This window comes from Cavia porcellus, unplaced genomic scaffold (genome assembly GCF_034190915.1).
Source record: "Cavia porcellus strain 051 isolate PalLab524CR breed Dunkin Hartley unplaced genomic scaffold, mCavPor4.1 scaffold_23, whole genome shotgun sequence".
NCBI classification, from domain to species: domain Eukaryota; kingdom Metazoa; phylum Chordata; class Mammalia; order Rodentia; family Caviidae; genus Cavia; species Cavia porcellus.
This window is the reverse complement of record NW_026947506.1, coordinates 30917104-30942699: the sequence shown is the minus strand read 5'-3', so window position 1 is coordinate 30942699 and position 25596 is coordinate 30917104. Positions and strand designations below refer to the sequence as shown.

The 25596-nt window shown below is 58.8% G+C and overlaps 1 protein-coding gene across 6 annotated transcripts; it reads left to right on the top strand.

Moving 5' to 3' along the window:
- The first annotated feature begins 1407 nt into the window (after positions 1-1407).
- On the top strand, positions 1408-23315 carry Micall2 (MICAL like 2). Of its 6 annotated transcripts, XM_063234011.1 has the most exons (19): positions 1419-1726; positions 9140-9188; positions 10679-10820; positions 11578-11753; positions 12436-12551; positions 13297-14088; positions 14668-14903; positions 15475-15567; positions 15685-15778; positions 16242-16420; positions 17160-17306; positions 17620-17684; positions 17758-17881; positions 17989-18079; positions 18159-18232; positions 18779-18893; positions 19698-19744; positions 22404-22499; positions 22879-23315. In XM_063234011.1, the coding sequence occupies exons 1-19, from the start codon at positions 1584-1586 to the stop codon at positions 22971-22973; spliced, it is 2874 nt and encodes a 957-aa protein (XP_063090081.1). In that variant the 5' UTR covers positions 1419-1583; the 3' UTR covers positions 22974-23315. The 6 variants fall into 6 exon arrangements, 5 of the variants coding, with proteins under 5 accessions (XP_063090086.1, XP_063090081.1, XP_063090083.1 ...); XM_063234013.1 differs by lacking the exon at positions 15475-15567 and having other exon boundaries at positions 1420-1726; XM_063234014.1 differs by lacking the exon at positions 22404-22499 and having other exon boundaries at positions 1420-1726.
- Positions 23316-25596: the final 2281 nt, after the last annotated feature.

Here is a 25596-nt window from a genome sequence, read left to right as displayed (position 1 = left end):
AGGCAGTGATCAGTGATAACCCTGGCTCAGCAGGTCCCGCTCAGAGCCTGATAAGAGCCTGGACTTTATTCACAGGGACCTAGTGGGGGGCTGCTCAGACTGGTTGCCAGATGGGTAGCTGGAAGCCTGGCCTTGTGGGCTTCGTGGATGGTGACAGTGGTGGGCATGGGCTGGGGTACATAGGTTGGGTGTCCTGGCTCTTGCTTTGGGGGACCTAGAAAAACATGCTGCGTAGGGTACTGGGGGACCACCAGGCACTGTTGGCAGGGGAGACTGATGGTGGAGTGATTTCTTCAGTGCAGCTGCCCTCCTGGGAAGAACCCACTGCACCCACCCACGTCTTCCCCCACCCCAACTTCCTGGTCCTGACTAGCTTTTCTGGTTCTCCTAACTGCTGCCTGGAGGGTGAAGAAAAACCTGGTTCTGGGACCAGCCCTGCTGAACTGGCACTTTGCCCAGTGTCCCTTTTCTGACACTAGGCCAGTCGCTTTGGCTGGGTAGGGCCAGGGTGACAATCCCAGGGCACTGGGCAGCCCCTGTAGTCCAGCAGCTGCTCACATGCCCCTTGAGACAGGGAGCACCATTCACACAGGTGCTCAACTGCTGGGCAGCAGGCCTCCACATGCAGGCGTCCGCTGTGGCTTAGGGTCACAAGACCTCAGTGTCTGCTCCTTCCCTTGGGCACAGAAGAGCTGCCCTGGCTCTGTGCCAGGGAGTGAGTTTGGGAAAGCACTTTTTGTGCTAAGGGCCTTGCCGGAACAAGCCCTGGGTCCTGGCTGGAGGGCAGGTGATCTGACATTTCCTTCAGTCCAGGCCACAAGGCCACAGACAAGGTTACCGCACAAGTGGGGAGGGGACACTGTGGGCATGCGTGGGTCACTCCCTCAAGAGCTGTGTCTGAGTGGAGACCTGAAAAGCACCGGGGCAAGAAGTTCCGGACGTCCTCAACATCTGGTCGAAGTTTTCTCTTTTGTCAGTGCCCTAAATGAACAGTCAGAGAGAGAAGCAAGACCAGGAAGTGCCCTGACACCCTGAAACAAGGTGCCCGCTGCTCCCCAGGAGCTTGAGTCTGCTCCAGTTTGTCTCCGGGTTAGTCAGTAGGCGTTTCCCTCCCACTTCTCCTTGGCCTGCGGGTGGCGTGCGGCATTACAAAGAAAGGAAATCAGAAGCCTCGGTTCTGCAAGTTGCCCCGCCCCAGAAGCCCCTCGCCCCTCGCCCCTCGCCCCTCGCCCTAGCCCAGATTCTGAAGGCAGTGGGCGTGCCCTAGGCGGGGGAACCAGCTATACCCCGATACGCCACCCAAGTGGCGCGGGGGCGGAGCCTTGTGGATCCAAGGTCTGGGGGCGGGCTTTTATGGGCGGAGCTTGCGTGCAGCGGGCGCGAAAGGGGCGTGGCTCTCAGGGGGCGGGGTCGGCGGCGGCTCCAAGCTCCGCGTCCGGCTCGCGGGCCGCAGTCTTGGTTCCTGCGGTCGCCACACTTGGCCCGCCGGCCCCCGTCGGCAGTGCCCGGTGTCTCCGCGCGCCTGCCGTCGGTATTGTTCGGGCTGGAGCAGTGTTGGGAGCGCTCCGCGCGCCGCCGCCCGCATGGCTGCCATCAAGGCGCTGCAGCAGTGGTGCCGGCAGCAGTGCGAGGGGTACCGGGACGTGGACATCACCAACATGACTACCTCGTTCCGCGACGGCCTGGCCTTCTGCGCAATCCTGCACCGCCACCGGCCTGATCTTATGTGAGTGCCTGTGCCTCGCTTGCTCCCTTTGACTCTGCTGCAGGTTGCCCACACATTTGGGGAAACTGAGACTTAAGGCGCAAATCTTGGGGATACTGCTTGGACCCTGGCAGAGCAGAGTGCCCTAAGTGCAGCCCTCCTGTGGCTTCGAGTTGCCATACACCAAGTGCAGCTGGGCTGTGACTGGAGGTGGCGGTCTTGCACGCTTAGTCAGTGGTGACTCAGGCAGCGCCCCAGCTCCTGGGAAAGGGCAGACAGAACTGCTCTCTAGGCTCTGGAGACCCCATGATGCTCTGGGGTCTAACCACAAGACCAGGGTCATTGGAGGCATCCATTGTGGGGACTCCCCATCCTGACCTGCCCAGGCACCGTGGGCAGTTCAGGGTTCATTCATGGAGCCCCAGATACCAGGTTCTGCACTTAGGATGATACGGGATAAGATACAACTGCAGGAGGTGGCAGGAGCTGGGGCTGGTCCCTCTCCTCTGCAAGGGTTTTTGGCATGGGTGTCAGGGCCCTACCCTTGATGCCACATGTTGGCTCAAGCCTGAATCTGTTGTATTCATGCCCTATGGCTGAATGACTGGGACCTGGCTCTCAGGGACAGATAGCTAACCTGGACTGGTGGAAAGATGCCTAGGAAAGAGGCCCTCAGAAGGCCCAGGAACCTTCTGGGAAAACGGCTGCTCTGAGAAGTAGTGGTAGCATCCTGGACTGGGGTAGGGTGTGTTTGCTGAAGAGGTCTTGGCATTGGGAGAAGAGAAAGGCAGCGCTTTCTTAAGCTGGCCTTTATTAGGCCCTTTGCTGTGCAGACAGGGAAACTGAGGCCCAGCAAAGATCCCTTGTTTGGGTCAGCCTGAGTCAGGGCCAGGATCCAGCTCTTCCCGTTACCAAGCTCTCTTCTTACTGAGAAGCTAGACTCTTGAGCAAGAGGCCTGGGCTCCTGACCCAGGTTGTGAAACGAGTTTGTGGAGCTGCCGTTATGTGTGTGTGTGTGTGTGTGTGTGTGTGTGTGTGTGTGTGTGTTTCCACATGGTCCTTGGGCAGTGGCCTCTGCTTCTTGCGAGTACACCCTCCACTGGGTCTGAAGAGCAGGCATTGGAGCAGCATGTGCTGCCACATCAAAGGCACGAAGCCAATCTTTGATGGATGATGACCTGGGAGTGGGATGGCTGAGGAAGGACCTGGAGTAGGGAACTCAGTGGCTAGGTTCCCTAGGGTACAGGATCCAGGGTGCAGCTGGCTGGTCACTGGACCCAGGCAGCCCAGAAGAAGCTAGTGTGACAAGTCTTAAAGTGGACAAGAAGATAGTGCTGCTGCCTGATGGCCCTGTAGCCTGGGGCGGGTGTGACTAAACATAGGAGGGCTTTCTTGCCCGGGAGAGCTTTCATCTGCTCCTAGCAGCATGTGTGTGTGTGTGGCCTGGCACACAGTATCCATAGGGGCAGAGGTGTGCTCACGTGTGTATGTGCTTAGTGCTGGCACAAGCATGCTCATATACCTGAACCATTCACTTAACTGACAGTTTCTAAGTGCCTGCTCTGTGTGCAAGATCCTAGTCCCAGAGATGCAGAGTGTTTAAGGGTTTAAAAGTGTTTAAAAACAAGACTACTCCGGAAAGGCTAGGGGCTGAGACAGGAAGGAGACTGGAAAAAGAGGTGACTGGCCACAGTTATGCTGGGATGATGATGTTGACTTTATGGCTGGTCATCCCAAATGCAGGGGTGGCTCTTACTCATCCATGTGTGGAACCCTGCTAGGTGGCTATTTGTGCACAGCTGGAGCTTTGCAGATAAGAGCATGCAGGTAGAGCTCAGTAGATGTGGTAGGAGCTCTTGCTTATGTGCAGTAAGGAGGGAGACCATATAACCAAGGAACAGAAATGGGGCCATGAGATGTCCGGAGCACTGAGAAGCTGGAAGAGGGAGGAAGGACCTTCCCCTGGCCACTCACCTCTGATGTGGGACCTGTGGTCTCCAGACTCCCAGGGAGCAGTTTCCCATGTGAAGCTTCCATTTGTGGCATTGGTTACAGCAGAGACAGGGCAGGGGACAGGATCGAGCAGGAGTCAGGATGCAGCCAGGGTGCGCTGAGTGTGACTGGGGTGCTTGCGTCCCTGCGTGTGAAGCTGAAACACCCAGATCCGGGCCTCTTGCCTTGGCCCTGCTGTCCTCGCTTTGAAGCCCTGAGCTGTCCTCCTGTACATACTGGCCACTGGGGAACGTGGGGTACAGGTACTTGTGGGAGAGCCTGAGGCCAGACTGCCTGAGACCTTGACCAACGTTCTGATCTTCCCCTCCTTTCCCTGAAGCCCCTCAAGCAGCAGGAAGGTTGACATCCTGTCTCTGTGTCCTTAGCTTTGCCACCAGGAAGTCCCTTTCTTTGACCTCAGTTCTTCCTGCTGCATGCTGAGTGCGTTTCCTCTGCCTTCAGCAGGGGGCAGCTGTGCAGGACCAGGCACTGGGCACTGGGCCAGCCAGGTGGGGTGCCTGGGCTCCTGACTGCCTAGGGGCCTACCTGCCCTATCTGCCTACTCTGGGCCCCTGTAGGCATGTGTTTCCCCCTACTCATGTAGTATCACCCATGGGGAGGTGGCCATGGGGTCTGGCCCTTGCCCCACAGTGCTGAGAACTTCTGGTTCTTGGATAGTTGTTGGGGGTGCAAACACAGGACCCATTTCCGCCATGACCTGGCTGTGCCTGTTGCCAGGTGAGCCTGGCACAGAGCCCGCCCTTCCAGCTCTGGGGTGGAGGCACTGCCCATATGGGCTGACGTCTTCCCAGCTGGCTGGGCCAGGAGCCCAAGACTAGCCAGACCACAAGGGAGGCTGGTGGAGGCCTGTGGGCCTCCTGCACAGAGGGTTCTTAGGAAACCTGGGGAAGCTGTTGTGAGGTTCTGCAGACTCCCCACCCCTCAGTCGAATGGTAGGGTGACCAGAACTTCCTTGAAACCCTTCGAACTCCGGAGTCCTGTGTTGGGTCTGAGACCAAGTGGCCTTGAATGCAGCTCTGAAAAGTGACTCCCTAATCTTGGGCAGTGCTCCCAGAGGCTCCCCATAGCTGAAGACTGGTGTTGCAGGGTTAGAAAGAGACTCCCCAGGAGACCTCATGTAGCAGCCTGGGAGGAGGCCCTTCTTCCCTGGTAGGCTGGTGCCAGGGTGGCTGTGTAAGGCTGGGCTGACCTTTCCTCCCACACAGGCCCTGTGGTCAGCAGGAAGCAGCCTGGGGACAGAGGCTTTCTGTTTCTGCCTGAAGACTGCTGCCCCGGCCCTAGCTGTCCCAGGGCAGCTAGGAGGGGGCAGCCGCCCTTTCCAGAGTGAGGGCAGCACCTGGCTCCTGGAAGCCCCAGCCTGCCCCTCCTGGCCTCGCCTTGCCTGCCCTGCCTGGGCTCTGTGCTGCTGTCTTGGTGTCTCTCTCCATTCAACTGGCCTGATCCCTCTCTGTCTGTCTGCCCCTCCTTGCTGCCCGCTGCCCGGTGGGATTGGCTCCAGATGGACTGGAGGTGCCTGGGAAAAACCCTTGGTGGTGCTTTCCCTTGGCAGCCAGGGGCTCGCTGGTATGGTGGCTGCCATAGTTCCAGGAAGTAAACACTGTGAGGTCAGTCAGTTGGGATTTGGAAGTGGGGGGAGGAGGGATACATTCCGCAGAGCCCCAGGGGAAGGAGGCTGGGCCCCCCAAGGCTGAAACTCACAGTGTGAGGTCCATTGTGGCCAGAGGGAGACAGCTCAAGGGAGGGGCTGGAGGGGCCTGACCAGCTGTGCCTCTGTCAGCCTAGGTCAGCATGCAGTGGCTGATGACTGGTCAGCGCACCATTGCTGGACTGAGCTATGGGCCTCTGGACTTCATTTATTCAGCTAATGCTGGAAGAATAAACAGATGCTACAGAAACCTTACACAGTAAGGACTGCACGAATGAATTCATCAACAAACACAAATTGAGCGCCCACTATGTGCCTTGGCCCATGGCAGGTGACTTGCGTTGAACCAGAGCTCGATGATTTTACGTGATGATGATTCCAATGAAGACAACCTAATTCAGGAGGGTGTCTCAGGTCCTGGCTCCATCACACTACAGATGGATGGGCTGGGCCTGCTCTTCTGCTTCTTGGCTCCAGGGATGTCTCCCTGGCGTTGCTCTTGTCTTGAGTTTTGAAGCTGACTGCCCTCCCTGGCCCAACTCAGAGTCAGTTTCTGCTGCCATGGCAAAGTCTCCCAGACTGGGGTCACAGAAGTGAACTCCCTCGAGGTCCTGGAGGCTAGAGGTCCAAGGTTGGAATGTCAGTGGACTGGTTCCTCCTAAGGCCACGAGGAGTCTGTTCTTAGCTTCTTTCCTGTGGACCGCATCGTCCCCTGGCGTCCTCATGTCCTCAACTCTGTGTCTGCATTTCCGTTTTCAATGAATACAAGTCAGACTGAATGAGGGCCACTTGAACTTGGTCACCTCTGTGACTCACATCCCTCTCTGAAAACAGTCATATTTGGAATTACTGTGGCTTGGACTCCGAGGTCACATTTTGGAGGGGAGCATAATTCAGCCCCCAATGCCAGTGACCTCCCTGCTACAGAAAGCTGGCCTTGTGGTCTCCCTGGAGGCATGGGTGGGGTCTCTGCTTGCCAGCAGGGGCAGGACTTGCAAGAGGCTTTGGCCAAGCACTTTGCAACACGGCACTGGCCTCAGGGCTTAGCTTCTCAGGGAAGTGTGCTGACCTCACCTCCAGCCCTGGGGATGTGGGGTTCACAGAGCTGGGAAAGGATGTTCAGGCACAGACCTTGAGGATTGAGGCAGCCCAGACTGGCCAGAGTGCCCCGTCCCGCCGTCATGGACCTCCCCACAGGCCCAGGGAAGCAGCTTGGACTTGGCCCTGAGTCCAGCAGCTATTGAATCTGCACCCATGCTCAGAGTGCCACTGCTGCAGCCACTGAGGGGAGCCTCTGGGAGGCACTGGGGCACCCTGGTCTGCCAGGAGCTATGGGTCAGGGAATGGGATGACCCTATGGAAGGAACCACTCCCCCACCCCCCTGCTTTGTTTAGAGACAAAACAAGACTTGTGGTCCTGCTCCCTGCCCCCCAGCCAGACTTCTTGCAGGGCTGCAGACACAGGGGTGATGTTTTAGTGGCCTGGCTTGGGAAGGTCTGGACAAAGGTTCTAGCTTTCTGAGGGGCGGGGGCAGGCAGGAGGGCAAATGGGCTCTTGGGCCCCAGAAGCTGAGCACAGACCGGCCAGTGTGGCTGAGGACTTGGTGTCTTTGGGTGCAGACTGGCCACTATGTGTCCTTGGACATGCTGGGTCACACTACATCTGAGGACAGACCCAGAGAACAGAGGCTTGAAGCTGCTGAAACATGACCCTCTCTTGCCTTTCTGTCCACCCTTGGTCATGTGCAGAGGTGCCTGTGCCCTCGGTGATTTTGTCATCTGGGACACATTACCTGGAAGGTGGTTCCAGCCAGGAGTGCTGGAGCCCCAGGGGAAGCTTGCTAAGGAAGAAGGAGGGCAAACTGCAGCCCCCCTCAACCATGTGGCCTGTTTCCTCATCTGTAAAATGGGCTTGTGATGCAGCCTGAGGGTCATCATGGGGACAGGGCCCGGCTAACTTGCCCTCTGCTGGTGGACTGGGCTGGGAGCCAGGCCATTTTAGGCCAGGTGGCTGCAGGTGGTCAGCGCCAGCCTGCTTCCTCCGTTGGAGACCTGCCCAGTCTTCCTGGTTGCTGTCACTCAGCTGAGAAGGGTCTGTGGGGTCAGTGACAAGGCCAGTAGGACACAGTTCTCAGCAGAGCCCCCTTCTGTGCTAGGGGACTTCCGGGACAAACTGGGTCACTAACGTGACGCCGGCTGCTATTCACACCCGAGGCACAGATGTGAAGGACAGACAACCTAGTGTTTACCCGGCTCCCTGAGTGGCGCCTGCTGTGGGTGCTGTGCAGGCTGGGGCTGCTGCATGTGCGCTGGCCGTGTCAGGCAGAGCATCCCTACATGCCCATGTTGGAGTGTGCAGGGTGGGGCACTGAGAGCCCAGCCCTCACTGCCGTGGTTTCTTATACCTCCTGTGCTCCTGTGGGCCTGTACAGGGCTCCAGTGCCCTCTCCTCTGAGGTCCAACCTTCCCTGAAACAAGACTGGGCACCTGGTGGGCACTCATGAATGGAGGGAACAGCCAGACCTCAAAAGCCTAGACTCAGCGCTGCAGTGTGACTGGGCCTCCCGTCTCCTGCCGTGTGGCTTGGGCATGACCCTACGAGATCAGTGTCCATACCACAGGACGGTGCTGTGGTGAGGGTGGGAATTTAAGAAAATCTGACAACACCGGCTCCCAGGAGGATAAAAGTGAATGGCAGGACTGGTAGGTGGGCCGTGTGGCTACCGGCTGGCTGGGAGGGGTCCGCCCCAGCTGTGTGTTGGCTCTGTCCCTGACAGGCGGCTTTTCATGTCCCATTATTCTGTTATAACATTGGTCTCTCTGACCCACTAGGTCACTGAACTTCGTGTTGGAATTAGCCTATTCTGAGTGGTGTTCTTTTTTTTTTTTTTTTTTTTGTCTTTTTCCTTTTTATTGGTACTGAGGATCGAACTCACGACTGCCTGCTTGCAAGGCAGGCGCTTATGCCGCTGAGCTAAATCCCCAGCCTCCCTGAGTGATGTTCTTACTGGGCCACCCTGTGCTGGTGGCTTTGCCTCTCTGCCCCTGACCGGTGGTTGAGGCCTCAACCCCCCAGGATGAGCTATAAGGACCCTTGTGAGCTCTCTGTGCTGGGCGCAGGGTCCTGGGTGCCAGGCAGCATTGCTGTGGCCAGAGGTGGCCAGGAGTTCAGCCTAGGACCCCCTGCCTTCCTGGAGACATCACTCATTCACAGCCCTCATTCCTAGCCTGTTTCCCCATTTGGACAAGATGACCCTGTTAGGAAAAAGGAGAAGGAACAGAGATACAAGCTCAACAGGACAAGTTCATTTCAGACAAACCCGAGAATGTCCGTTCTGGCACTAGAGACCAGACCAGTCACTCTCGTACAAGCTATAAGGTTTTTATAAGGTCAGGAGCACGAAAAAGGGGGTCATGGAAGGAAAAAGTCACCATGGAACTTTCAGGGGTGGGGTGAGTTCAGTACAGAGGACTTGTGGCTTTTTGTCCGGGGCAGGGTTTGAAAACATACAAGGAGTTGCGTGTTGTTTGTTAAGAGCAGGGCCAAACAACGATTGGGAATTGTAGGGTGTAGCTGTGCTTCCTGGGCCTTATCACCCCTGACATACAGCTGCAGCAGGCGTGAAAGCACAGCGGGGGAGGGATTTAAAGTGGTCTCCCTCCGTCTGCTCAGATGGGACAGCAGTGGTCAGATGCTTCAGGCTCCAGAAGGCCCCACCTGCCTCTAACCTCTTGAACTTGGCACTGCTCTCAACTTGAATGTTTTTGTCTTCCAGAAACTACAGTGCCCTCCGGAAGGAAAACATTTATGAGAACAACAAACTTGTAAGTCCCGTGGACCCCAGCCCCAGCCTGATCTGTCTTGCCCACCCTGTCCCAGCCTCAGAACTGGCCCATGACAGGTGCCACCAGGCCTGGGGGTTGGGGAGTGAACCTTCCTCTGGGCTGTGCAGGACTCCTGCCAGGGGTCTGTACCTTGACAATCCGCTGTGCAGGTGGCCTGTCCTCCTGGGAGCAGCCTTTAGTTTTGGTGCCCCGCCCTGCCCATTCCCTCTCTTCCTCAGTGGGGGCGTGAGGGGCAGGGAGCTGGCCAGCAGCCTCCCTTCTCCGTGGGTGGCCCAGCCTGGCCCTCCCAGGGCAGAGCAAGTCCCAGAGGCTGTGGGAGGCAGGGCCGTGGTCCTGAGTGGACCAGCTGCTGCCCCTACCCTGGCAGGTGCCTGACAGTCAAGCGTGCCCACCCACTGTGGTCTCACAGCTTGGTTAGAATGAGATTCTGTTATGATTCAGCTTCTAGGTGCCCTGGCCACATTTCAGAAGTTCATAACCAAGCGTGGCAGGTGGCTATCATGTCCAGTTACACTAGAGAACTCAGTACCGTGGAGGGCAGTGGGGGAAAGAGGGACAGCCCAGCCAGAGGGGCAGAGGCCCTGGGCTGGAGGGTACCTGGCTGCGCTGCAGTGAGACCCAAACGGGGCGGGGCGGAGGCAGGACCTGGATAGAGCGTGGTACAGGCCAGACTTTGGTTTCATGCCTGGTCGGCATGAGCTGGTGACCAGGGGACAGGGAGGTGGGAGTAAATGGCCTGGGTCACAGTGGTGGCCATGGAGGAGCCCCATTCTGGTGTGTGGTGAGGGGTCGGAGGCTCTGCGAGGCCTTTGGTGGCCCCACTGGACTGCAGGCCTGGGGGAGCCATTTGGGTTCTGCATGGGGCTGTGTCATCTGTGGAGATGGAGCCCAAAGCAGGAGGAAGTCCAGGCATTGTCAGGCTGTGGAGGGTCACAAGGGTTGAGGCCAGTGAAGTACTGGGCCCGGGGCTCCCCAAGGTCCTGGCCCCACACAGCTGCACACAGGGGTTCATGGAGCTTTTCTACTCCATGTGCAGTGGCTTGGCGCCAGCTGGAGTAAGCAGGAGCCATCTGCAGCCATAGCTGGGGAGGGTCTCTAAGTGAACCTGAGTCGTGGGGAGGCCTGGCCTGCCCCAGCCCCACACACTCCTCTTCCATGGCATGGGCTCCCAGGATGCAGTGCGCCTGTGTCCCCACTTAGCGCTGTGTCTGGATGCGTGGGGCTCAGGCTTCAGAGGCAGCTGAGGGCAGTCTCCAGGGTGATGTGGCCCTGGGGCAGAACCTCATCAGAGGTTCCCTATACTGCCCCACAGAGTGACATCAGCCCCTCCTGGTGGGAGGGTGATTCCTTTGTCCAGGAGGGCCTAGAAGGAGGGAGCTGAGCCCAGGGCAGCCGCCTAGGAGGTCAGGGCACCACCCCGCTGGGCCCTTGGATCTGCTCCTGCTGACTTCCACCCCTGCCCTTCCCAGGCCTTCAGCGTGGCAGAGGAGCACCTGGGCATCCCTGCCCTGCTGGATGCTGAAGACATGGTGGCCCTGAAGGTGCCTGACCGGCTGAGCATCCTGACTTATGTGTCCCAGTACTACAACTACTTCCACGGCCGCTCTCCCAGTGAGTCCTGGCCTCGCAAGTGTCAGGGCTTCCCTCGGGGGCATGGCTCTGGGGGTGCCCGGCTGCTGTGAATGGGAAACAGCCTCTTCTGGGCCAGGTGGCTTAGGAACCCCCAGAGTTGTGTCTCTTGTAGGCACCCAGTAATCCCAGCCCCCCAGTCCCTCAGTGGGTCTCTGCTGGGCTCCATCCTCCTTCTCAGCACCACAAGGGTGCCCTCAGCTCTTGTCTCTCCATCTGGCAGCTCTTTGGTTTGTCCATCCAGACCCCTGAGCTCTGGTGCCCAGCCATGGATCCTGTATGACCCTGGGCCTGGCTGTGTCTTGTGCTGACTTTGGCCTCTATGGAGCCAGCTGGCCAACAGAGATGGGCAGGGGCCGCAGGGGAGGCCTTTCCTTTTCCCAGCTTTTGTGTGAGGAGCTGCTCAGCCCTCCCCACCCCCTCGCTCCTCCCCCAGGCTTTAGAAATCCCCAGAATCTCTCTGGGCACAGGGCCAGGCCTTCCTGGTGGAAAACAGAAAAGTCCCTTTTCCCTGACCCCAAATTGGGGTTGCCATTGGGGAGGGGCCAGGGATCAGGCCTGGCCTTGCTGGGAAGAACATGCCCCTGGGTGCCTCCCTCCGTCCTCCCCCCATTAGGACCCCTGAGAGGGCCATACCACCCTCTAGCACCAAACCCCACGCTGGGCAGCCTTAGGGATATAGGCCCTTGCAGAGAGGTTGCCTGGGTCAACCTTCCTGACTCCATGTGTTCCCTGCCAGTTGGGGGCATGGCTGGCATAAAGAGGCCCCCATCCGACCCTGAGGAGGAGCCTTCTGGGAAGAAAGCCCCGTCCACGCCGGCCAAGCTGCCCTCATCTGCTCCAGCCCAGGCACTGCCAGCGCCTGCAGCCAGGACAAGTTCTATGGCCCAGAGGATGGATGGGGGCCCTAAGGCTGTGAGCACTCCCCCACCCCGCCCTCCCTCTAGTCTTGCTGAGCAAAGTCTGCAGGACCGTGCAGCCCTTACACTGCTGGGCAGGTGGGGTGGGTCCTGGGGGGGGGGTGCGGTACACAGCCCCAGCTGCTGTTTGGCATGAGCCTGTGGGGCTGGCTCCCCTGGGCTCCTTCATCTGTATAATTGTGATCCCCACTGTATAGACGGGTAAACTGCAGTCCAGTGAGGCTGTGCAGGTGGAAGATCGGAAACCTAGACCTTTCTGGGCTCTCAGCAGGCTCTTTGCTTCCTCCTGGGCTGGGAGAGGTGCTGGATTGGTCCTTTATTCTCAGGCTAACCTCAGTGTCGTTTGGAGCCCACTTCTCAGAGGTAGAGGCCAGGAGGGCACTGGAGCTTGGATGTCCTTTGCTGTGCCCAGGCAGTCACTTCAGGCTCTGAAGAGCTAGAGCAGGACAGGGCAGGGCTCTGGGCTGGGCTTGGATCCCTGCTCCTGGGGCCCACACTCTTCCCAGGGCCAGCCTGGAGTCCCGGATGTGGGGCCCTGCCTGTCCTCTGCCTACTGGTTCTTGAGCCTTAGTCCTCTTCTCTGTAAAATGGGGTCTTTAGGCTGCCTTTTCTGTCCTGGCTGAGGTGGGAGCCTGGGACAGTGGGTGGCACTCAGCAGTTCCTGGCACTCCCCCTAGGCACAGACGGTGGCAGGCAGCGCAGTCAGCAGCACCTGTGCGGTCTGCGGCAAGCACGTGCACCTGGTCCAGCGGCACCTGGTTGATGGGCGGCTCTACCACCGAAGCTGCTTCAAGTAGGTTCCTACCCAGATTGGGCACCCCTCCTGTTTCCCTTGACTCCAAGCTAGCCACCCCCTCCTCAGCCTGGCCCGAGGTGCCCAGCTCTTCCCAGGCACTTAGGGACTGACCCTCTCTGGCCAAGCCCTAACTTGTCGCTCAGCCTCCCCTCAGAGACCTGCTGCTGGCCTAGCGGTGCGTGTCATACTCTGGGGCCATGCTCGCCCCTCCTTGCCTTCTGCTGCTCACAGCTGAAGGGTCTTAGAGGGCAGACTCAGGTTCCTCTGCAGAGCATGGGTGTCTGTCCCCAAAGCGGAGAATCAGAGATCTGTGTGTGACTGTATGGATGTGCATGCACGTGTGTGATTCTGGGAGGGCACGTGTCTGATCATGTGTGAATGTGCAAGTGTGTGTGTGCATGCTTGTATAGGTGGCTGCATATGCACATGTGAGTGTGCATTGATATGTGATGTGAGTAAACGTGTGTGATTATGTAGCAGTGCATGTATATGAACGTGCATACATGTGTGATTGTGTGTGCACAGGTATGTTTACTGACATGCAAGAGTACTTCCTGAGATGACTGTACACCTACCAAGGTCACAAAGCTTACAGCCAAGGGAAAGGGAGTGTTTGTGGAGTGAATCAGCGATCACATGAATGTGCAGGAAGAATATATGAGTTTGTGCTTGGGCAGGATGAGTGAAAGAGCAATGGGGATACATGGAGGACGGGACTGACCAGGCCCGGGACTCCCTGCAGGTGTAAGCAGTGCTCCAGCACACTTCGCTCCGGGGCCTACCGGGCCACTGGGGAGCCAGGCATCTACGTCTGCACCAGCCATCACTCCAGAGCCACCTCAGCAAACACTGCATTGCCGGCCCTGACTTCCAAACAGCCAGCTGCCACTCCTGTGGATGCAGGGGCCCCCAGTGTCCTGCAGAAGACCCAGGAGATGAATGGGCTGAGAGAGGCAGCTCCAAAGGCCCAGCCAGTGGCCCATCGGCCTGTAGTGGGCAACACGACCGCAAAAGGCTTTGCTCGGATTACCTCTGAGCCCCCAGCCTCCACCGTCCCCATCCAGGTGGGGAGCCCAGCAGGGCCCAGACTGCCTGCGAACCCAGTGGCTTCCCTCTTGGAGCACAGCACAGCCAGCACGCATGTGACTGGGAGATCCCCAATGGGGAGGACATCGCATGCCCAGTACCCAGCAACAAACAGCTCTCGGTCTGCCCCTAGCATCCCCGAACCTTGCCCGGCAACACCCCAAGGCCTCGGGCCCCCCCGAGTATCAACTTCTGTAACCAAACTTGGCTTGAACTCAGCATCTCCGGGTGCAGCGGACCCCCCAGCCTGGACCCCCTCGGCCACGAGGACTCAGCAGGCCCGGGAGAGGTTCTTCCAGAGCCCTGCTGCTCCCACAAGTGGCCCTGTGGGCCAGACTCCCGCTCCAGCCAACGCCCCCTTCCGGGACAGCAGCAGGGAACAAGCGCTGAGCTTCCTCAAGAAGGCCCTGTCGGGGGTGGAGGCGGCTGGCGCCCAGGCGCCTGGCAAGTAAGTGGAGGAAGGATGTCCTGGGGGTGGCTGCTCCCTTTCACCCATTTCTGCCTCCACCGTCACTTGGGTCTCTGTCTCATGGAGACAGCATCTTTAGGTTAGGGCCACCCTCGTCCAGCATGACTGTGTCTTAACATGGGTTCTGTGTAAAGCTCTGTTTCCAAATAAGGTCACACCCCAACCTTCCAGGGGATGGGAATTGGGTCCCACCCTGGGGTTCACCAGCCAGCACCCCATATGCTGCAGCCCTGAGTAGTTTAGAACCAAGCAAGGCATGCCCAGGCCAGTCCAGAGCCCTGAATAAGGCCCTTCGAGGTGGAGTCCCTGTGCTGCTGGACTTGGCCTCCCGAGTGATGGGTTGGGGCCATTTCCATCTCTGCCAAAGTCTCATTTAATAGAGTAAGATCAGCCATAGACATATGAGGTGCCAGAAGTGGGTGCCCATCATCCCTGGGGTGCACCGTCGTCCTGCTGGGGGGTGAGGCCGGGTAGCTGGCTGCAGGTGAGGCTGTGGGGCTCCTGCCTGGAAGGAGCTCATGGACCTTCTCATGCCTGGTACCTGCTTCTTACCCACAGGTCCTCCCCTGCTATGAATTCCTGTCCCAAAACTGAAGGTCCAAAAGCAGTTCCTTCAGGCAAGCCGCTGCAATCAGATGCTCCTCACACCCTCAGCTCCACTTCTAGGACGGAGCCGTCTGCCCGCCTGAGTGTGGGCAGCACTTCCCAGGTGGGCAAGAGCCCGGCCACGTCCTCAGGGGTCATCAAGGAAGGGACAGGCTCCAGGCTGAAGCCGGAGGCCCCGACGGCAAAGGGTAAGAGCTGGGGGGGGGGGGGCTCTGGTGGGTCTGAGATCTGTGGCGCCACGCCCTCTGGCTGTGGACTGAGTCCTGGCTGCCCCTCCTGGGCTTTGTTCTGTAGTCTTAGGGTTCCTGGTCTGGCCCTGTTTTTCTTTGCAGCTCCACCTCGTAACCTCCCCTTGGTTCTTGTCCTCACTTGCTCCCTGTGTCATGGTGGCAGTATCTCGTGGCTGTCACCATCTGTCTACTGTATTCTTTCCCTTCCTGGGTGCCCGCCAACCAGTCCCCACAGCTTCCATCTTTAGCTGTGTTGGCTCTGCCTCTGTTCAGAGGCCTGTCCGTCTCCACTACGGGCCTCTCCCGTGTCCACGGTCCTGCTGCCCAGCCTTGGCTCTTCCTGACTGCTCCTGGACCAGGCCTCCTTCTGTGGGCCTGGAGGGCTTTCACCTGGGAATCTGGGGTAAACCTTAGAGGTAGCTTGGGGCTGACAGATGGGCTCAGAGGATTCCCTGTGCATATTGTTTTTCTGGGTCTTTCCCTATGGCTGAGCCCCACAGGAAAGCCTCTGTTGGATCTGAATCTGCAGGGGGAGCTATGGCCCAGCCATTTCTCTCCATGCTTTTGGTGGAAGGGGAGGTCGAGACCAGAGAAGGAGCGATTCCTCTGGGGACACTTGCAGGTGGCCCTGGGGATCTGAGGGAGGGGTGGCTGGAGGATAGGGTGGGAGCAATGCTGCCCTCCCCAGACAGCTCCACCTGGTGTGTTCTCTCCTGATCCGTGCCCTTGGCCCTGCCAGGCCCAAGCACCAGCCCCCAGCAAAGCCAAGAGGACGGGCCGGAAGGGTGGAGGGCCCGCCTGAAACCTGTGGAAAAGAAGCCGCCGGCCGGGAGGTGAGGGCCTGGCACACAGCAAGAGCTTACTGTGCTCACGGGAGTAACAGCAGGGTGGGACAGAAACATGTCACCACTGTACCCTCCAGTGATACACAGCAAAAGCTGGATCCCACCAAGTGGGGGGTAGGGCGTGGCAGGGGATGACTCACACTGAGTGATGCCATCAGGGTGACATGAGGGATGACATCCTGGACATGGGGCAGCGGGTAGCATATCCACTTCGGCCTGCCACTCATGTACAAAAACACAGTGGGTGTCTCCCCACACCTGGGTCACACGGGAGCACCTGTGCCTGTGCCCACCTGGGGCAGTGGTCTCACCGCTGAGTGGTAGCATTTGGAACACCTGTGTACCCCGGATGCAGACAGGGCCAGAGCCTCAGGTGAGACAGGCAACCACAGCTGCTGGAGTCCCTGTGACTGTCCACATGTGCTGGGCTGACCTTGTACCTTCCACCCAGGGCACAGGAGCCAAAGGAGCCACGGGTGCCTGCAGAGCCAAAGGCTGGAGAGGCCCCAGTGGCCCCCAGGACCCCTGTGCAGGTCTCAGGCCACGTCCAGGTGGGCGTTCAGATCACCCTGACCCCTGTGCAGCCAGAGCAGACACTGGCCCATGCTGGCCCAGGAACCAAGCTCCCAGGTACTGCTGGATAGGCTCCCCAGGGTCTGCATGGCTGTTCAGGTGTGGCTTGTGCGTTCATGTGTATGTTCAGGCATAGTGCTTGTGCACACCCATCCAGGTGCAAGGCATTTTTCTGCACATCTGTGACATACTTGTGTTCATGTGTGCACACACATTCAGATGTGGTGTGTGTGCATGGGTGTACAGATATAGGTATGTGCACACATAACCAGGTGCAGAGTAGCACCAGGTGCACTGGAGCTCCTGTGTGAGTACCTCTGTGCAGGCGTGCACATGTGTGTATATGTGTTCAGATGCAGAGTATTGCCTGTGTGTTCAGGCATTGGTGCATACACAGCTGTGTGGGCTGTGGAATCTGTGCACATGTTCACATGCATGTACATGCATGTGTGTGTGTGTTCAAGCAGGGCTGTACCTGTGTACATCCATGTCCAGGCGTGGGTGCATGTGTGTTCAGATGTGGGTATATATATGTCTGTGTGTGTTTGCTCCCAGCACTCTCTGGTGCCGTGTGCCTGGGTCCTCCTTTGAGGCCCCTTCCCATGTGGCCCAAGTGGTCACTGATCCTGTGGAACCCGGGCTGGGGGGACGTGACCAGTTGGATGGGTTGCAGGGCTGTAAATCTGGCCCCCATGTCCATTGGGGAGACAGAGGTGGTGATCTCGGCCTTTCTGGGTCAGGGGAGGGCTCCAGCCTGCTGACCTGACATAGGACTCTGTCCCCAACTGGGGGGCAGAAGCTTCCCCCTCTTCATCCTCCCGCAGGAGGCTGGCCATCCCTCCCAGCCTCGACATATCTGCTAATTGGCTTCAGTCAGAGCCGTCGGAGCAGGAAGCCCAAGTCCAGAGCTGGAAGGAAAAACCTCATTCTCAGGACAAACCAGGTCAGCCCCAAAGATTTCTGTTTTTATTTGGGGTGTGGATGGAGAAAGCTTCCTCTAAGATGTATACTCGGGCTTTGGAGCATATATAGGAGTCCACTTGGCCTAGAATGGAGGGAGGACCTGGAGGACCTGAGTCTTTCTGGTGACAGGGTGCGAGCACTGGTTGGAGACCCTAGTTTCTTCCCAGTACTTTGTCATTAATGCCTGGTGACAATGGAGTGTTCTCTCCTGGCAGACTGGGGGACTGAGTGGCCAGAGGCATAGGAGGGGATCTCTGGAGGGGTCCCCAGAGCTCAGCCTGCTTCTTCTCTAGGGAGGCCCTCAGCCCTGGCTGGCATCCCTGCCTCGCCTGAGAAGACTGTGAGCTCCCCTATCAGGGTGAGTAGGCTGGGTGGCACATGCAGTGGGCCTGGGCCTTGGCCCTGAGCTCACCCTGCCCCACTGTCCCCAGCTGCACCCCGACTATGTCCCCCAAGAGGAGATCGAGAGGCAGCTGCAGGACATCGAGAGGCAGCTGGACGCGCTGGAGCTCAGGGGTGTTGCACTGGAGCAGCAGCTGCGTGCAGCTGATGGGGGTGAGCGTGTGGCCCTGGGGTGCCCTGGACCTGGGTCCCTGTCCCACTGCGAGGCGTCGGGAGGGACCCGGGCCTGGCAGCCTCCCCACCAGCGCTCCTCTTCACAGCTGCCGAGGAGGATGACCTCATGGTGGCCTGGTTCCGGCTCGTCCATGAGAAGCAGCTGCTGCTGAGGCAGGAGTCGGAGCTGATGTACAAGTGAGGTGCCACCTGGAGCCTGGGGGGCGGCAGAGGGGCAGCGGGTGCGCTGTGGGGCTCAGACCTCCTGTGCCCGCAGGTCCAAGACCCAGCGCCTGGAGGAGCGGCAGCAGGACCTGGAGGGCGAGCTCCGCAGACTGATGGCCAAGCCTGGTGCGTCCGTGACTCTGAGCCAGGGTCCAGTCCGGCCCCTCCTGAGTGGGATTATCCTGTGTCCCCAAGAGGCCAGTAGTGTCCTGTCGTGGCTGAGCCCAGCTTTGAGCTTCAGCTCTCCTACCTCCTGGCTGTGTATCTTCAGCCAGGTCACCTAACCTCTCTGTGCTTGGGTTTCACCCCCTTCACAGTGAGTGTGTTGCACGCAGCTCCATTCAGCCAACTTGATGTTACGGGGTTTAATGTGTGTGAGGCGTAATGCAGGCCTCAGGGAGGGGTGTGAGTTCCAGGGTTCAGTGCTGACTGTCCCGTGCCTTGGCGTGGGACTGGGCCCTGCCTGCCACACCTCCCCGGGCTGGGCCGCCTTCCTGGGGGAAGGGAGGCTGAGTCACCCCAGGCTGGGGTGGCTGTTGGACCCTTCAGCCCTTAGAGCTGAGAGCTGCCATGGAGAAGCCTGGACCCTAACCCCTAGATGGAGGGCTTGCGATGTGATGTCCCCAAGTGGCATGGGAATGGGGCCCTGCTCAGGGTAGGCTGTCCCCACAGAGTATCTGAAGACCCCCCAGGACCAGCGGCGAGAGCAGGAGCTGCTGAGCCAGTACGTTAGCACTGTGAATGACCGCAGTGACATCGTGGACATACTGGACGAGGACCGACTCAGGTGAGGGTGGCAGCTGACAGATGGGGTGAGGTCAGGGCAGGGGGCCGGGCCAGCCACCTGACACTTGGTACCTTTCCAGCCACTTCAGAAGGAGGAGAAAACCACCTGGTGCATCTCACGGGTGTCCCCTCCTTTCTGGGGCCGAGGACAGGCCTGGTCTAGACTGCTGTTCCCAGAGGTGGCCAGCTACAGGCTCCTTCTCACCCCTCCATGCCCAGCCCTGCCACCGGCCCCTGCCGGGACAGAAATGCTTTGTCACCTGCATTGTCTATGAGGTGGCCACTGTGGCTTTTGGGCACTTGTCATGTGACACATGCACCTGAGGACCTGAACCTAAAATTGATTGATTGTATTGGGAATGGAACTCAGGACCTCGCGCTTGCCAGGCAGGCACTTGTGCTATGGAGCTATATATCTCTGGCGAAAATGTATATTTAACATTAAGTTTCTAGCCACATATGTCTCCTGGCAGCTGCTCTGGGTCATGTGGTTTCTCAACACTCCCCAAAGGCCTTTTGTCCCACATGAGGGTCACATCCTGGCTGTGCAGGGTTGGTTGCTAGGGCCAGTACAAACTGAGCCTGTGTGAGGCTGAAGGGCCTTGGCCTGCACGTCCCGGGTGTCCTGCTGGCCCCACTCACTCTTGTGGCAGCCCAGGCCCCCTGCAGTCCCTGGGCCACTGCTGAGGGGCTGGGCCTGGAGAAGGCAGGCAGCTGCTGTGTCGGGTAGGGCCAGCGGGCCTGGGACAGTGCCTGTGCCCCGTGCAGGCCGTGTCTCCTCATGGCCACCCTAACCCTGTTCCAGGGAGAAAGAAGAGGACCAGGTGCTGCAGGACATGATCCAGAGGCTGGGTAGGGAAGGATGGGCCCGGCAGGTGCAGGGGGGGTGGGCCGGGCGGGTCCTTCAGTGGGGTGGGGCACGGGGACCCAGCCCACTTTACACAAGGGAGCCGGACGTGGTAGTGACTGTGGGGCAGGGCCAGGGCCCTGGCAGGCTTCAGGGTGGGCTCTGCGGGCAGTGGCAGGCTGGGTGGCTCTGGAGCCAGCTCCTGCTGGCCTGGGGGACCCTGGTCGGGGAAGACCCCACCCAACCTCACCTGCCCTTCCCCCCAGACCTGCAGAAGAAAAAGCCCAAGTTCCGCTTGTCCAAGATCTGGGGCACAAAGAACAAAGGCGCTCCTCAGGAGTGAGTGCCTGCTGGGGCTGCAGGACCCATGCGGGCACCCTGCCCATCCTGGCCTCCTATGGTCTTCCTCCCTGTGGTCTTTCTCATCCTAATAAAGAGAGTGGCCCGGCTCTCTGCATGTTCTGTGGGCACTGGGGCCTGCGATCCAGCTTTGTGCTCATGCGGATTTGGTTTGTGGCACGGGGCAGGTGCTGACCCTCTCTGGGCCTGGCCTGGGCTCACTCCAGAGCATTTATTGGCTTCTTGGGTGCACAGAGGGCTGGCCGGATCCTCACTCAGATGGGATGACTGCTGCACAGTGTGAACTCGAGGTGGCCCCCTAGCGGTCGAGGCATCTCTGTGGCTTGGAGTCAGATCATGGGCCAGGGAACACCTGGACGTCCTGAGCTGGACGGGGAAGGGTGTGTCTGGCCAGAGAAACAGTAGGGCCATGATCTGGGAGCCTGGAAACGCTCTGTGAGCCGGAGAGTCTGGAGGGAGACCGGGGGAGTTGGCTGTCCTAGCAGTTGCCAGCATCTCAGGCTTGCAGGGATACAGCTAGGTGTGGAGCCAGCCTCCTTCTTCAGCCACCAGCTCCATGACAGTCCTGCACGGAGGCCCTGGGGCCCCTCATGTCAGGGGCAGGAAGCCGGGGTGAGACCTGGCGCCCTTGCCTGATAATACCTTTCCTTGTGTCCCCGGGGACTGTCACCTGGCCTGACCCTTCCCGGGACCCATGGCAGTGTGACCCATTTGCCACCAGGGGGAGGCAGAGAGCCGTGCAGCAGTGTCGGGGCAGCCTGGAGTGCCCCAAAGCAGCTTCAGGCCACAGATCCTTTGTGGACACTGGTATGTGTGCAGGGGGAGCTTCTTCCTCTCAGAGAGGTGATCCACCTCCCGGAAGTCACACAGCACGTCAGATGCAGGCCTGGTGCAGACCTCAGTGGCCTGCCAGGCTTCTAGACTGTGACTCGCTGGAGTACTTGTGTGGAGGCTGCCAAAGGTGGATGGGGTTTTGGGGACAGGAAGGGAGGGAGCATTGTCCAGTGTGTCCAGCGGCGGCCTGTGTGCCAGGTGGGCACTGGCTTGGCACAGTTGCTGCCTCAGAAACCCAGCCCTATGTGTGCTCAGGTGCCCAAGCACCGAGCCTGCCAGGCAGGTGGTCTTCACTGTGGGCCAGGCTCCTGCACTGCTGCCCCAAGGACAGGGAGGGAACTGGTTGCGGCCTCAGGGCACAGGCGCTGATTGGGTCCTTGATGGCTGCTCGGCTTGCAGACAGAGCAGGATGGACCTGGGGGACCCTGGGTGGGTGGTCCCTTGGGGACAGGTGGCACTGGCTTTACTCTGCCCTACTTGGAAGCCAGGCAGCCCTTACCCCAGGTGATCCAGATGCCTAATGGGGAGGACAGAGGCTCAGGACCTGCAGAGATGTCCTAGCTGGACATTCCCAGGGCCACCTCCCTCTGCCTGTGCATATAGGAAGCATTCAATATGTGTGTGGATCGGGCTGGGGATTTAGCTCAGTGGCATAAGTGCCTGCCTGGTAAGTGTGAGGTCGTGAGTTTGCCAGTACCATCAAAAAAAATAAATAAATAAATAAAATACATGCATGGATCTTTCTAACCCTAGAAATGGCCTGGAGCCAGGTGCGATGGCACACACCTATAATCCCAGCATGTGGAAGGCAGAGTCAGGAGGATCTCTGTGAGTTTGAGGCCAGCCTGACTGGACTACATAGTGAGACCTTGCCCTAAACACCCCCACCCCCACCACTGAAAAAAGAGGTTAAGGGAGAAGAACAAGAACAAGACACTTAGAGCAATGATATTCATGCATGGATGGAGGAAGGAGCTCCCCCTGCACACATATCTGTGTCGACAAAGGCTCTGTGGCTTGAAGGATATTCGGGCCCAGTAGGTGCCATGGCCTGAGGCCTGGCCCAGGGCCTATGTGGCTGCATCAGGAAGAAGAAAGGAGCTGAGGTTGGGGTGCACTGACCATCAGGCCTGACACAAGAGGTGGCCTTGTCTCCACAGACTGGCAGGGGCCCCAACCTCACCTCCCTCTAGTGCTACCTATCCCCTACTTGTCACCACAGGGCCTTTGCACAAGAAGCACATGGCTGCTCCTTATGTAAAAGTGTCCTCCTGAGAGGCCTCACAGCCCTGATGTCCACTGTCATCTCACTTCACCTGGGAGCTGTCTTTGGGTTTTGGGTGCTGGTCAGTCCCCTCTGCGCTGAGGTTCACCTACTACCCAGAATGATACTTGGGAACTTGGCTTGGGGGCGATTGAAAGTGTGGTAAACTTGGTCCCCAAATGGCTTCTACATCTTCACATGGAAAGGGAGAAGGATACGATGGTGTCCACTGGACTGTGGAGGGACTCTGCCTGGCCTGGGGGAATCCACACTTGCTGTGGCACCCAGGAGAGGCCTGGCAGGTATGGCTCCAGGACCTGGGACTTCAGAGGGCATCTCAGAGCAGGGGCCACAAGGGTGGGACACAGGGTCGGCCTGGAACCTTTTAGTGTTCCCTGGGCCTGGCTCTTGCAGGCCCTTTAACGTTTGTGGGGCCCAGGACAATGGTGGAGTCACAGGTCACCCTATCTTTGCAAGGGCCAGGCCCTGCCCATGTGAACCCAGGGTCCTGGCTGCATGAATGCTTGCCTGAACCTCCATTTGAGCCTGGATGGGTGCCCGTCAGGGCCCAGGAAGTTCCCTGAGGGGTCATCAGGGTGTGTGCAAAGGATTCCAGAGCCCTGGGGCCTGGGGTATGGTGTGCAGGTTACGTGTGAGTTCTGATGTCTCCTGGCCCCACAGGAGGTGCAACCGGAGGACAAGGACCCACTCTCCTCCCCCTGCAGACCTGGCCCCTCCATGCTCTGCCTCCTGCTCCTGCGACCTCCTTCCTCTGAGGCTACTTTGGTTCCCACTGTCTCCCATGCAGGCTCCGGGGACCCTCCGGCCCTGGGTGCCCCTCCTCTGCTGGGTGCCCTCCCAGCAAGGGCCTTTGACCAGGCAGCTACGGTGGGTTCCGGGAGCCGCCCGCCTGCCAGCCCGCCTAGGTGTCTCCCCTTGGGCTGGTCTGTTCCGAGGAGCCCAGCATTACTGTTAATAAGGGCTACTGAATACTCCCGAGCCCCGGGCCGGCCTGGCGCTTTATAACATGCACAAGCCATGATATCACGGACGTCCTATCTGATCACAAATTGGAACTATATCATAGGCCTCTTCTTAAATTAAAAAGCTGAGACCTTTGTGTTTGTTCTTGCACAATTGTGTAAAACTGAATCAGCAGCTGTAACAACATTCTGTGCCCATAGGGGTCACTTCTATGCTTTATTTACTAGAGGGTCTTTTCAGAAGGACAGTTGGGTGCGTGAAGGTGAATGGCCCTGGCCCAGTGCCCGTTGAGAGGCGCTTGCCTGTGTCCTGTGTGTGTGACAGCAGGGATCTGATGGCTGGGTGCAACATTCGGGTGTAAGTTGGGATTAGTGAGTTTTCTATTTATTTTGAGACAAGATCTCTAAGTCTCTAAATTGCCCTGCTGGGCTTGACCTTGTGATCCTCCTGCTTCAGCCTCCCAGAATGCTGGGATTACAGGTGTGCTGCCACCGTGCCTGAGTTTACCTCTTATACTTTTTCTGAGTGTGGCCGACAGAAACTTCTGTCACATCCGTGGCCCCACGTGGGCAGTGGGTGGTGTATTTTTGGTGGGTGGGGTGGCTCTGTGCCCTGTCATGAATGGTGCATCTGTGATTCTTGGCACGCGTGGGTGTGGGTGCTGTCACCACCCACTCCACTCTCAAGCTCTGTCTCGCACCCTGTTCCCGAGGCGCAGCCTCCCCTGTGCCTGTCCACCACCCCTCTGTGCTCCCAGCCACCATGGCCTGGGCCAGGGACCCTCACCTCCCTGCTGAAGCCCCCTGGAGCCGCCCCTTTCTGTTAAGTCCAGCTCCCCACTGGCAGCCCCGCCCTGTAGGCACACCTGGTCACCCCGGGGAGGCATCGCTGGTCCTTGTCTCCGGACAGCTTGTCTTTTGGACACTATTCCCAGCAATGTCATCCAAGGACCATGGGCCAATGTGCTCCTTCCTCCTGTTGTCCATCCCTTTGTCCACCTGGAAGGCTTTCTGGACACCTTCTGTGTGCCAGGCTGCATGCTGGGTGCCAATGGCCCAACCTCTAGTGAGAGATCCACCTCAGGGACTGCGGGGTGTGGGGACAAGTGGGTACAAAGGGATGAGATCAGGGCAGGGGTGTGAAGGCTGAGTGAGGTTAACCAAGTGTGAGGCCACAGCCACAGCCCGTGCAAGGGACCTGAGGCCAAGTGGGGTCAGGCTCTGTTGGCTGGGGAGCGGAGGGAGGGATCCACATGGGGCTGGGCTCCAGCCCTGCAGCCAGTGGAGGTGGGTCAGAGGGCAGGTGCACGGAGGCCTCTGGCAGCTCTGGTCACAGGAGCCCTGTGCCCTCAGGTGTAGCCTGTGCTCTCCTCCCAGGATTTAATCATGGGGCCTTGCAGGGCTGTGGAACACATTGTCTGCTGGTCTGTCTGTCCAACTGGGGGCTGAATCCAGGGCCTTTCCACTGAGTCGTATCTCCAACACTTTATTTTTTTTATTTTGAGACAGGGTCTAAGTCACCAAGTTGCCCAGCCTCTCTTCCAACCTGCAATCCTCCTGCCTCAGCCTGCCAGAGTGCTGGGATCACAGGTGCGTGCAGGAGGACATTTGCCATCAGACTGGGGCCGCTCACACTAGGTCACCCCTGCAGGAGCCTTGTTCCCAAAGCTCACATCCTGAGTCTCCAGTGGGCGTTGCTCTAGGGCACCAGTCAGCCCGCCATGCATGGTCCCTGGTTCCTCTGGGCTCGGCCTTCCTCCTGCAGGTAAAAGGACCTTGGTGCTGTCCAGGCGTGGGCGTGGGCTAAGGCATCCGCCACGCCCCTGAGGATCGAGGGCTGGAGGGACGGATGGTTGTGAGATGCCAGCTGACGCCCCGCCTCCCCAGTGGCTGTCACAGTGACAGACTTCTGTGAAATCAGGCTGGGCCACTCCTGTGCTCCCAGACCAGGACCCTTCAAGCTGGGCACAGAAAACACCCTGGTGCTGGCGAGCTGGCTGCTTCCCGGGGCTTGCAAGAAGGTTACTCCAGGTGCACTCCGAGACAGGAGGGACTGAGGTCCGCTGAGATCCACTCAGGCTGGAGCCAGCTCCTGCGCTGACCCCTAAGGCTCTGCGAGCTGGGGCTGTGCTATGCTGAGAAAACCAGCTCTCGCGGGGCACGGTTGTGCACAACTGTAATCCAGCACTCTCGGAGGCTGAGGCAGGAGAATCACAAGTTCCAGTCCAGCCTGGGCACGTTAGCGACTCAGCAGACCCTGTCTCAAAAAGTAAAAAAGACCTGGGATGTAGCACAGTATGAAGGCTCTGGGTTCAATCCTCAGAACTGGAAATGGGGGGTTGGGAAAGCAAGTTGGGTCTAATGGCCCAAGCAAAAGCTAGGCCAGAGGAAGGAAGTCTAAAGCTTAGCAGGAGAA

Coding starts and splice junctions, on each gene's coding strand:
- Micall2 (XM_063234011.1), top strand. CDS start 1,584: ATGGCTGCCATCAAGGCGCTGCAGCAGTGGTGCCGGCAGCAGTGCGAG. Junction 17,882..17,988: donor GCTGCGTGCAGCTGATGGGG/GTGAGCGTGTGG, acceptor TCCTCTTCACAG/CTGCCGAGGAGGATGACCTC. Junction 18,233..18,778: donor CAGACTGATGGCCAAGCCTG/GTGCGTCCGTGA, acceptor CTGTCCCCACAG/AGTATCTGAAGACCCCCCAG.